At 50.2% G+C, this 12,797-nt stretch overlaps 1 protein-coding gene and 1 non-coding gene across 2 annotated transcripts; both read right to left on the minus strand.

Annotated features, from left to right (window-relative positions):
- Positions 1–1,253: 1,253 nt before the first annotated feature.
- TRNAS-CGA (transfer RNA serine (anticodon CGA)) lies at positions 1,254–1,335 on the minus strand. Its single transcript has one exon. It is a non-coding gene; the product is annotated as a tRNA-Ser (tRNA).
- A 6,131-nt stretch (positions 1,336–7,466) lies between these two features.
- Positions 7,467–9,922, minus strand: LOC140895937 (small ribosomal subunit protein bS16m-like). Its single transcript, XM_073306890.1, has 3 exons — positions 9,195–9,922; positions 8,547–8,807; positions 7,467–7,727 (listed from the first exon to the last, which is right to left on the minus strand). The coding sequence occupies exons 1-3, from the start codon at positions 9,244–9,246 to the stop codon at positions 7,612–7,614; spliced, it is 429 nt and encodes a 142-aa protein (XP_073162991.1). The 5' UTR covers positions 9,247–9,922; the 3' UTR covers positions 7,467–7,611.
- Positions 9,923–12,797: the final 2,875 nt, after the last annotated feature.

Consider the following 12,797-nt stretch of genomic DNA (forward strand, 5'->3'; position numbering starts at 1 on the left):
CGTGGGGCGGGGGAGAGCTGAGATTTCAGGCTGCTGTCTTATGGCGGTATTGCTGCGATTAACTGGCTGAACGTGCTAATTCTGAGGACGAAACGGGGAAAGGGGCAGAGACCGAGAGTCAGGGAGTGAAATGGAGAAAATACAGGAAGCATTTCGAGCAAGGGCGAAGTGCAATGACCTGAATCCAGAATATTCTCTGCACCCCTTGTCTAACTCTGGGCCTGATTCTCTTCCGCATTGACGGCCCTTTCCCTGTCTCCGGCCGTGTCTGGAGGGCTTTATGCCCCTGTGCAGCCCCTTCACACTGCCAGGAAGGGAGAGCTGTTATGGAATCTTAGCCCAAAGAGGAACCAGGCCCTGTGTCACCTTCATCCTGGGTTTCAGATGACCCCGAGAAGTTGGGGGGCCACCGGGGCCTAGAGCATGGCCCTGCCACAGAGGCCCCGCCCCCGGTCATCCTCTTCCCCCGAGGCCCCGCCCCCCCACTGTTCACTCCTCTGGCCCCCGAGGTCCCCCTACCTGCCCCTCGCTCCTCTCCGCCTCTTCCCCCAGGACTCCACTCACCCCCTGCTTGCTCCTCTCTGCCCCTTTCCCCGAAGGGGGGCTACCGGGGGCCATGGGGCCAGGCACCCGTCCCTTTTCTCTGTCTTCGGTGAGCGGGGGGCAGGGGGGTCCTTGGGGAAGGAGGTGGAGCAGGACAGGAAGAGGCACGAGAAGACGGGGCCGCGGGGGAAAAGGCCGAGGGGGGTTGGGGTGCAGGTTTTGGGGGAGGAGGCGGAAGGGGGATGGGAAGAGGCAGAGCAAGAGCAGGGCATCGGGCTAAGAGGCAGAGGGGAGCGGGGTGCAGGCGGGGCCCCCACTTCTCTGGAGCTTCACTTCCAGCGCTCGAAAGATGACCACAGGCCCACGGGCCTCCGGAGGGGAGACCCGCCCCACATTCCCAGCATTTCCGCCCGCATGGACGGCCTTTTGGGGGAGGCTCAGGCTCCTGTGGCCTCTTCTACGGGTTGCCCGTGCTCAGCTCCTTCCATGCTCTGGAGAGGAGCAGCACCCAGGGGTGGGGCTGAGCCGGGGGGCGCTGGGTGAGGGGCAGAGGCCTGAGACCGCAGGGACACAGCGTGAGGCACCATCCCAGGCATCCCCATGAAAGGAGCAGAACAGGGTTTACCTGGGGTGGGGAGTGTATGGAGAGCATCTCAGGGCCGGTGGAGATGTATTGCCCTGGTGAGCAAATGTGGCTAAAACACAGGCCTCGCTGTGAGCAGGATTTGAACCCGCGCAGGGAAACCCGATTGGATTTCGAGTCCAATGCCTTAACCGCTCGGCCTTCACAGCTGTGAGTGACGTGGCCCCCAGTGGCAGTCTCTACTGGAGCGGCTGGAAGCATGGGAGGGACGGGAGCGACGGGAGGGAGCTCTCCACCCTGAACGAGCAGCCGTAGCCATGTTGGCAAGAGAAGCTCTCCCAGCACCATAGCACTGTCCACACCGGCGCTTAGGTCTGTGTAACTTGTGTCACTCGGGGGGTGGCTTATTCACACCCCGAGCCACATACGTTCTACCGACACAAGGGGGAGTGTAGATGCAGCCTTAGCAGAGACGCGATTAAGATCCACTTCCTGGACACTACTGTGCTAATAAACGATGGTCACATAAACACCACCCTATACCGGAAACCTACTGACCGCTGTTCCTACCTACATGCCTCCAGCTTTCACCCTGACCACACCACACGATCCATCGTCTACAGCCAAGCTCTGCGATACAACCGCATTGGCTCCAACCCCTCTGACAGAGACAAACACCTATAAGATCTCTATCAAGCCTTCTTACAACTACAATACCCACCTGCGGAAGTGAAGAAACAGATTGACAGAGCCAGAAGAGCACCCAAAAGTCACCTACTACAGGACAGGCCTAACAAAGAAAATAACAGAACGCCACCAGCCGTCACCTTCAGCCCCCAACTAAAACCCCTCCAATGCATTATTCAGGATCTACAACCTATCCTGAAGGATGACCCAACACTCTCACAAATCTTGGGAGACAGGCCAGTCCTTGCCTACAGACAGCCCCCCAACCTGAAGCAAATACTCACCAACAAGCACACACCACACAACAGAACCACTAACCCAGGAACCTATCCTTGCAACAAAGCCCGTTGCCAACTGTGCCCACATATCTATTCAGGGGACACCATCCCAGGGCCTAATCACATCAGCCACACTATCAGAGGCTCGTTCACCTGCACATCCGCCAATGTGATATATGCCATCATCTGCCAGCAATGCCCCTCTGCCATGTACATTGGTCAAACTGGACAGCCTCTACGTAAAAGAATATATGGACACAAATCAGATGTCAAGAATTATAACATTCATAAACCAGTCGGAGAACACTTCAATCTCTCTGGTCACGCGATTACAGACATGAAAGTTGCAATATTACAACAAAAAAACTTCAAATCCAGACTCCAGCGAGAGACTGCTGAACTGGAATTCATTTGCAAATTGGATACAATTAACTTAGACTTGAATAGAGACTGGGAGTGGCTCAGTCATTCTGCAAGGTAACCTATTTCCCCTTGCATAATGACAGGTTTCAGAGTAACAGCCGTGTTAGTCTGTATTCGCAAAAAGAAAAGGAGGACTTGTGGCACAAATAAATTGGTTCGTCTCTAAGGTGCCACAAGTCCTCCTTTTCTTTTTACTGATAAAGTTTGCGGATGATACCAAGATGGGAGGGGTTGCAAGTGCTCTGGAGGATAGGGTTAAAATTCAAAATGGTCTGCACAAACTGGAGAAATGGTCTGAAGTTCACAGGCTGAAATTCAATCCGGACAAATGCAAAGTACTCCCCTTAGGACAGAACAGTCAGCTGCACACATACAGAGCAGGACGTGACAGCCTAGGAAGGAGTACTGCGGAAGGGGATCTGGGGGTCAGAGTGGACCACAAGCTAAATATGAATCAACAGTGTAACACCTGCAAAAAAAGCAAACCTCATCCTGGGCAGGATTAGCAGGAGTGTTGTAAGCAAGATACGAGACGTAATTCTTCTGCTCTACTCCATGCTGATGTGGCCTCAGCTAAAGTATTGTGTCTAAGTCGGGGCGCCATATTTCGGGAAGGACGTGGACGAATTGGAGAAGGTCCAGAGGAGAGTAACAAAAATGGTTAAAGGTCTAGAACAGGGGTTCTCAACCTTTTTCTTTCTGAGGCCACCCACAACATGCCATTAAAATCTCCAGGGCCCAGTGTGGGAGGGGGAGGCTCTGGGCCGGGGAAAGGGGGGAAAACAAGTTTGCATAGGTATAGTTTGACTTCTGTTTTGGGTGGGCAGGGGCCAGTGAGGCTCAAGCCAGCTCCGACATCGGGGTCTGGGGAGGGTATGCTACATCCACCCCCTGACTCACCTCAGCAGGCCACCCGCCTGTCTGGACTTGCGGGGGGGGGCTACAATCAAAAATTATAACTCAAAGGTGGGGGGGCTCAGCTCAAAAAGTTTGAGGTGAAGGGAAAGGGATAGCTAGGGGCTGTGTGCAGGGGGGTAGCTCAGGGTGCAGGGAGGAGGTAGCTAGGGGCTGTGTGCTCTCAGGGCTCCCCTGCGCTCCCTGTACCCTGAGGGCTCTGCCAGCCAGAAAGCAGCCGTGTCACCCCGCCCAGGCAGCAGCTGTCCCACGCAGCCAGACTCTGGCTTCCCACCTCCGACCTAGCCAGGGGGTGGAGAGAGGAGGTGGTGGAGGGGGGGTGTGGAGCTACCCCAGGACTGCCCTGCTCTTGCACTGTAGTTTGGGAGGGGTGTAACACCCCTGTGTTCCCCCAATTCTGCCCATGGGCTCAGGGCTTCTGTCCCTTGGGGAGCACCGGGGCTCGGGGCTCCAGAATTCAGCCCTGCTGCTCCCGGCTTCAGCCCTGCGGGAGGTGCTGGGGTTCGGGCTTTGGATTTTAGCCACGGGTTCATGGACCCCCAGTGGGCCACGAACCCCCTGTTGAGAACCGCTGGTCTAGAAAACATGATCGACGAGAAAAGGTTGAAAGAACTGGGTTTGTTTAATCTGGAGAAGAGAAGACTGAGAGGGGACAGGAGAACAGTTTTCAAGTACATAAAAGGTTGTTAGAAGGAGGAGGGAGAAAAATTGTTCTTGTGAATCTCTGAGGACAGGACAAGAAGCAATGGGCTGAAATTGCAGCGAGGGAGGTTTAGGTTGGACGTTAGGAAAAACTTCCTGCCAGCATAGTTAAGCACTGGAACAAATTACCTAGGGAGGTTGTGGAATCTCTGTCATTGTAGGTTCTTAGCAGGATCAACAGTCACCGCTCAGGGATGGTCTAGATGAGGGGTAGTCAATTATTTTTTGTCAAGGTCCAAATTCTTCATCAATGTACAGTCAGGGGCCAGACTGCAGAGAAAATCATTTAAAAAAATAATAATAACGATAATATGTAAACAACAAGTTTGTGGGGTCCGTTCAAAAGCGTCTGGCAACCCGGATTTGGCCCGTGGTTCGCCTGTTGACAGCCCCTGGTCTAGATAATACAGGAGAATTACGGAGACCTCGGGAATGGAGGTTGTTGGTAACTTTGCCCAAGCCGTTATGGGCTGCTCCTCAGGGCGGAGTGCTCGGAACGGGGGCTCACACTCTGCAGCGGCTGCCCGGCAAGTTTCTGATTCTCGCCCCCTGACTGCAAGGGTGATGCGTGAGGCACCCGGGGGCGCTTTGGCACCAGTGGGTGCGCAGTGCAGGCCGGGGCCCTTTCAAACGCAGCCGCTCCTCCAGAGCGCGGCAGGCGGGCAGGAGTTCGGGCTCCAGCAGCTGACGCTCTCGGCCAGGTTCCAGCAGCACCTCAGGGAGCTTCTTTCCTGGACTGAGACTAAGGTTGCAGGCTTGTCCCCCTCCCAGCCAGAGGCGGGAAACAGCCCCTGTGGCTAGTGCAGACCCCAGCACTCCTTCTCGGGAGCTCACAGCTGTGCCTGTGAACCTCAGCGTCTTCACCTGTACGTGGCTGGCCTTCCGCGTGGCAAGTCGTGGGTGGGGGTGGGGACAGGCAGCCCCGATGTGCCGAACTGGACGATGCCATGCCGGCACAGCTCAGTATTTGTTGGGTTTTTTGTTTTTCGTCTCCGCTGCTGCCTGACTGCGTACTTCTGGGGCCACATGGTGTCTGGCTGACGGGTCCGTCTGTAACTCTGGTGTTCGTATTTTTGAGGTTCTACTGTACTTAGTCCTGCCTTGAGTGCAGGGGACGGGACTAGGACGGGCCTTCCAGTGCTGTGATTCCATGGACAGGACTAATGTGAGTTTTTTAATCTGACTTCCTGCATTACACCAACAATATGATTTTATCCAGCCATATGGTAGCAGGGCTCACCATTCTCCCCGACGCCTCCCCGAACCCCCATTTATCGCCCCCAGCCCCCACTGCCTTCCCTGGTTCCACCTCTATCCCCCCCATTGCCCCAGACCCCTGCTGCCTCCCTCTCCAAACCTGGGGCTCGCTGAGAAAAGCGAAACAAAGAAACATGCAAGGATCACTTTTCACAGCACACTGACTAGCTACCTGGGAGGCTGTGAAAAGTGATACTTGTATGTTTGTTAATATCACTTTTCACAAACGCCCAGCTAGCTACTGAGTGTGCTGCGAAAAGCAATAGTCAACATACAAATATAATTTTTCATATTATTTGTGAGTCTGAAAAAACCCTACATCAATAAATTACAAGGATTTGGACACGTGTCTGTGCATATTTATTTGTTTTTCCTACAGTTACGTATTTTAGGGAAAAGTGTCAATGCGGCCACCAGGAAGAATTGGTGGGTCACAGTCCGAGGCCACCAAAAATGTGTTCGGAGAACCCCTGGTTTAAATGTACTAATAGGCAAAATCCAAACCAGCCATGTCTGCCTGGACCTTTTCAGGCAGGACTTCAGGTATCACCCAAAAGATCTTATTTTTCTTTGGTTCCATGTATACATTTGCTCAGATTTTACTTCTCCATTAAAAATGTAACCAATTCCCAGCTGCCTGGCAAGTGAGAGCTGGCTGAGTTTCCATGGTTCTCCCCGCACCCTTATGGGTGTGCTGCCAAAGGGAGCAACACACAGGCCGGCAATGAATCTCAAGTGCCTCTAACTTGCCTAGCTCTTCTCAGCCATTTCTCTTGCTGTGAGCTGCCCTCCTTTTGAGCCCCACCAACTTCCTCACATGCAGGAACAGCAGCAGATTGCCATCTTGGAGCAACAGCTGAGGAAGGCGACTTTTTTGTCAGCACTAGAGTGGTCTATTGTATTGTGCTCTTCTTAAATAAGCAGGATACTGTGATCGTCCAGTGAGCATGTCTCAGCTTTGTTACGTCGAGTGCTTTAAAAGGGGTGATGCGCTGCACTGTGTGGGCTGAGAAAGATCTCATGTGCTCCCCATCATCAATTCTGAGATTTGCACTGATTGGCATTAAGGCTTTTGGGGTGATGGTTCTATGACTCAAACTCAGTGGCTTTGTTTGGTCTACCAGAGTCTGAGGCTGGTGATCTTCGGGGATGGTACAAGCCTTACCTAAGACATTTCAGCGAGTTAGAATGTGGATGGAAGACTCTAGAATGAATGATGTGCGAGTTCCTCCAAGTAACAGGGATAGCCGTCTGCCTCTGAACATAGCTCAATTCTTATTGTGCTTAACACGCTGGAATATGAATGGCTGCTATGGGTGGCTGATCATCTATGAACATCATGTAGTAATTCCTGGTTTTTTAAATTATTGTTTTAGCTGGACGCATGTATAATGTTTGATCAAATACTGTTCAGGGAGAAAGGTATAAAACCATCCAAGTATTTGCTTTGTGTAGAGTGGTCATGTTCTGTGGGATACCTTCTGGAAGAACAGTAGTGTGGTTAAGTAATTCGTGTCACATTCTGTGCTGCACCCCTGCACCGAAAAAAGGATTTTCTGCCGCTTACACTATTTGCGGCTTCACTGGGTGAAAATAAAGAAGCAACAGTGGCCAGGTCTGAGTGTCCCTCCTCTAACAAAAATCTTGAAATAGTTCACTGTAAAATTAAAAACCAACTGTGGCTTGTCTTAAGTAATGGTAAGGTGACATTTAGAAGGAAGCCTCCAGGTGCATCCTCACCTGTTCATTGATCCAGCACAACTTCCTATACATTAGACTCTTACGACAGTCAGTAACGTTCTCTCTACCTCCACAATAGAGCTATTTAGAAAACGGGAGTTTGTATTCAGTTTGTATGAATGCTGTAATCTGGAAGGCCCAGATGCACAAAGGTATTTTGGTTCTTGGATTCCATTGTATTTCAGTGGAATTTAGGAGCCTAAATTTTACCTTGGTGGATCTGGGCCTAAGTAATTGCAGTTTGACAAACATGAAAGATTAATAATTTGTGAAAAATAAGAAGTAATTAACAAATGAGGACAATCAGAATCCTTGTCTGAGGACTCCTAAAGCTTCAAAATACTTTAATGTTCTTATGAAATAATTGACATCCACTATCATTTCTTTGCCTGTAGTAAATATATTGTCCTTTTTAGTTGGCACACTGTTCTGATCATTGTCTGTACAGTAATCTTTTGAGTAATTCAGTTCAGTTAGATGTTATCAGTCACCTGGAGTTTCTTCCTCAGAAGCTGTTATGGCTTTCAAGGCTCTTCGCTTCCTTAATCTTTCTGCATTTGTGATTGTCATAGGATGCAATGGGAAAAATCCAGAAAGACCTGAAAGAAAGATTATTGATATTTATAGCTGGAGTTGCAATATGACTGTTCTAGACACACAGATTCAAAGGCTAAAAGGGAGCGCTGTGATTATCTCGTCTGACATCCTATATAACACATGTTATAGAACTTCCCCAAAATAATTCTTAGCATATATATTTCAGAAAAACATGCAATCTCAAGTTAAATTGTCAGTGATGGAGAATTCACGACAACCCTCGGTCAACTGTTCCAATAGTTAATGAGACTTTTAAGAAGTGAGAGTAATTGTCTCTCTCACTAACCCTCTCGTGGCTTGAAGTGCCTTTTACTGCTGTCTCGGCCAGCTCAGCCTCTCCATAAATGAGACCCGTTCCCATTTCCTCAAAAAGAACAGGAGTACTTGTGACACCTTAGAGACTAACAAATTATAGCTCATCTTAATTAGCCTTTTACAGTTTGTATGGCAACTCCCACCTTTTCATGATTCTCTGTATGTGTAGATAGATCTTCTTACTATATGTTCCACTCTATTCATCTGATGAAGTGAGCTGTAGCCCACGAAAGCTTATGCTCAAATGAATTTGTTAGTCTCTAAGGTGCCGCAAGTCCTCCCGTTCTTTTTCCGGATACAGACTAACAAGGCTGCGACTCTGAAACATCCCATTTCCTGTGGCCAAAAGAAGGGTGACTGCATCTATACATATTCTCAAGGATTCATGCAAAGAAATGAAGAAAGAGTCTTTGGTACTCCAAGTATGCGGAGGATCACCAAGGAAAACCTATTGTCTTTTAAGAGACATAAGCAAATAGTTCAGATTGGAAAACACACTGAGTTACCTAGAAGTTTTTCAACCGGTTTTGTGACATGTGCTCCACAACCAATCCAGTGTTTGATTCTCTCGATGTTCAAGCCAACAAGCTTTTCATTGTGGCTATTTGGGAGTGGGTCATAGCAGCCCACTTGCTCCAAATACTTGCTGTCCCGTGCTCGCTTGTTATATGCGGCCACTATACGGAAGAAGGGTCTGTTGGCACAACCACCAAGAGCCAATCGGATAGCTACGTGTCCTCCATGATAATTCTTCATAAGGAGATGAGCTGAAGGGAAGATCAACAGGTGTCACAATAGATTTGATTATAAACAGATGCGTACAGACGTCGAGCCAAAAAATTCCAAAGGCCTTAGAGAAAAGCTTGGTTTCATTTAAAAATCAAGAAAACTGCTGTAACCTTCCCTTACGCAGCAACAATAGATTATTCTTCATGATGGAATCGAAGTCTGTACCTTGCCAGGACACTGAGGTCTTAAAGCAATTTATTTACAATAAAGATGACAGATTTGCTCTACCAACCCTTAAGAGAGTTCAGCGGTGAAGGCTGCACATTCTCCACTAACTGTGATTGATTTAGAGGGATGCAGAAACTGGGGTCTGTCAGTACAACATGGTGTGCACGCAACCCTTAACAAGCCCTGTCTGCACTTACCAAGGTGCACCATGATGACCCTTGAAAGCACCTGAAAGAGGAAAAAGACCATGAAGGAATCCCCGCCACTCCCAAACACAGAACAAGGGGCTAGCCCACTGCAGCTGTGCCGCTGTAAGTGCTATAGGGTAGACATAGCCTGAGTTGACAGAGACGAGAACCTGAAAGTTATACACCGGACCCTCGCTAGAACACGCGTCTATAGAACACAAATTCTGATAGAACGTGGTTGCGGATCCCAAATTTAGTAACCGTCATTAACTGTCATTGTAACGTGGTCCCCGCTGTAATGCAGTACGCGCTAGAATGCGGGATTTGGCATGGATCCCAAATCCCACATTCTAGTGAGGGTCCAGTGTAGTTTGAAAATCCTGAGGGAAACATGGGAGTTTAGTTGCAAGCCCTGCCCTGGCGCCTGTAGACTCTGTCTCTCATGACCCATGTGCCATGGCGATCCTGGGAATGGAAGTTTCAAAGCACCTGCCCCCACTCCCACTTTTATGCTTTGGGGTTTAGGTAACTTTCAACCTCTTAGGAGCACAGGCAAAATGAAAAGATTTTTTTTCCCCCCTGGTAGCCCTGCTAGGCATCAGCCTCACTGCCGCACCCTGCCTGCTTTTCTGTTTCAATAGCTTTGTTGCTAGGGCAATGCCAACAAGTGCCACATGAGTACATAAAATCACTTGTCATTTTAAGGTAAGAATTAGTTTCCCCATTATATTGGTGTTCGGAGGATTTGGTATTATTTTATATATGTACGTTAAGGCTGTCAATCACAGTTATCTCACATGATTAACTCAAAAAAATCAATCGCGATTAATCACGCTTATAACAATAGAATACCAGTTGCAATTTATTATATATTTTTGATCCATTTTCAATACTGATTTCAATTACAACACAGAACACAAAGTGCAGAGTGCTCACTTTATATTATTATTTTTTTATTACAAATATATGCTCTGTAAAAATGATAAAACAAAAAAAATAGTATTTTTCAATTCACCTCATACAAGTACTGAAGTGCAAACTCTTTCTTGTGAAAGTGTAACAAATGCAGTTGGGTTTTTTCTGATTGCATCACTGCACTCAAAAACAAAACAGTTTAAAACTTTAGCGCCTACAAGTCCACTCAGTCCTACTTCTTATTCTGCCAATCGCTAAGACAAAAGTTTGTTTACAACTGACAGGAGATACTGTTGCCTGCTTCTTATTTACAATGTCACCTGAAAGTGAGAACAGGCGTTCCCATGGCACTTTTGTAGCCGGCGTTGCAAGATATGCCAGATATGCTAAACATTCGTATGCCCCTTCATGCTTCGGCCACCATTCCAGAGGACATATTTCCATGCTGATGATGCTCGTTAAAAAAATAAGACATCAATTAAATTTGTGACTGTACTCCTTGGGGGGAGAATTGTAGGTCTCCTGCTCTATTTTACCTGCATTCTGCATATGTTTCATGTTACTGCAGTCTTGGAAGATGACCCAGCACATATTCCTTTTAAGAACACTTTCACAGCAGATGTGACAAAACGCAAAGAAGGTACCAATGTGAGATTTCTAAAAACAGCAAAGCGCTTGGCCCAAGGTTTAAGAATCTTTACAATTTTTTTGTTTTTTTAAAGAGCAAATATTTGTAATCAAAAATAAATATAAATTGAGGACTGTACACTTCGTATTATGTTGTAATTAAAATTAATATATTTGAAAATGTAAGCATGCCAAATATTTAAAGTAAATGGTATTCTATTGTTGTACAACCGCACAGTTAATCGTGATTTTTTTTAATCGCTTGACAGCCCCAATATATGTGTGTGTGTGTGTCTATATGTACACACACTATGAAAATTCCTTGATTGGGTTGCAGTAATTGTTATTCTTGGATATTAACTAGTTCAGGGACTCCTCAAATCTTGCTGCTAATTGCCCGCGGTTTAAGAAATAGCCGAGAACTCCCGGTTCACAGGACGTGTGTGCGGGTCTCTGTGTGTGGGGGGGGGGGTCTCTGGGTCTCTGTGTGTGTGGGGGGGGGTGTCTGTCTCTGGGTCTCTGTGTGGGGGGGGTCTCTGGGTCTGTGTGGGGGGGTCTCTGTGTCTCTGTGTGTGGGGGGGTCTCTGGGTCTGTGTGGGGGGGGTGTGTGGGGGGGTCTCTGTGTGTGGGGGGGGGGTCTGTGTGTGGGGGTCTCTGTGTCTCTGTGTGTGTGGGGGTCTCTGGGTCTGTGTGGGGGGGGGTGTGTGGGGGGGTCTCTGTCTCTGGGTCTCTGTGTGGGGGGGGTCTCTGGGTCTGTGTGGGGTGTGTGTGTGGGGGGGTCTCTGTCTCTGGGTCTCTGTGTGTGGGGGGGGTCTCTGGGTCTCTGTGTGTGGGGGGGTCTCTGTCTCTGGGTCTCTGTGTGTGGGGGGGTCTCTGGGTCTGTGTGTGGGGTGTGTGTGGGGGGGGTGTCTGTCTCTGGGTCTCTGTGTGTGGGGGGGTCTCTGTGGGGGATGTGTGTGGGAGGTCTCTGTCTCTGGGTCTCTGTGTGGGGGGGGTCTCTGGGTCTGTGTGGGGGGTCTGTGTGGGGGGGTCTCTGTGTCTCTGTGTGTGTGGGGGTCTCTGGGTCTGTGGGGGGGGGGTGTGGGGTCTCTGTCTCTGGGTCTCTGTGTGGGGGGGGTCTCTGGGTCTGTGTGGGGTGTGTGTGTGTGGGGGTCTCTGTCTCTGGGTCTCTGTGTGTGGGGGGGTCTCTGGGTCTCTGTGTGTGGGGGGGTCTCTGTCTCTGGGTCTCTGTGTGTGTGTGGGTCTCTGGGTCTGTGTGTGGGGGGTGTGTGTGGGGGGTGTCTGTCTCTGGGTCTCTGTGTGTGGGGGGGTCTCTGGGTCTGTGTGGGGGGTGTGTGTGTGGGGGGTGTCTGTCTCTGGGTCTCTGTGTGTGTGGGGGTCTCTGGGTCTGTGTGGGGGATGTGTGGGGGGGGTCTCTCTCTCTGGGTCTCTGTGTGGGGGGGGGTCTCTGGGTCTGTGTGTGTGGGGGGGGGGGTGTCTCTGTCTCTGGGTCTCTGTGTGTCGGGGGGTCTCTGGGGTGTGTGTGTGGGGGGTCTCTGTGGAGAGGTCTCGGTCTCTGGGTCTCTGTGTGTGGGGGGGTCTCTGGGTCTGTGTGGGGGGTGTGTGTGGGGGGGTCTCTGTCTCTGGGTCTCTGTGGGGGGGGGTCTCTGGGTCTGTGTGGGGTGTGTGTGTGTGGGGGTCTCTGTCTCTGGGTCTCTGTGTGTGGGGGGTTCTCTGGGTCTCTGTGTGTGGGGGGGTCTCTGTCTCTGGGTCTCTGTGTGTGGGGGGGTCTCTGGGTCTGTGTGGGGGGGGTGTGTGTGGGGGGTGTCTGTCTCTGGGTCTCTGTGTGTGGGGGGGTCTCTGGGTCTGTGTGGGGGGTGTGTGTGGGGGGGTCTCTGTCTCTGGGTCTCTGTGTGGGGGGGTCTCTGGGTCTGTGTGGGTGTGTGTGGGGGGGTGTCTCTGTCTCTGGGTCTGTGTGGGGTGTGTGTGTGTGCGGGGTCTCTGTCTCTGGGTCTCTGTGTGTGGGGGGGGTCTCGGTCTCTGGGTCTGTGTGGGGGTGTCTCTGTCTCTGGGTCTCTGTGTGTGGGGGGG

Source organism: Lepidochelys kempii, chromosome 11, assembly GCF_965140265.1.
Source record: "Lepidochelys kempii isolate rLepKem1 chromosome 11, rLepKem1.hap2, whole genome shotgun sequence".
Taxonomy (NCBI): Eukaryota; Metazoa; Chordata; order Testudines; family Cheloniidae; genus Lepidochelys; species Lepidochelys kempii.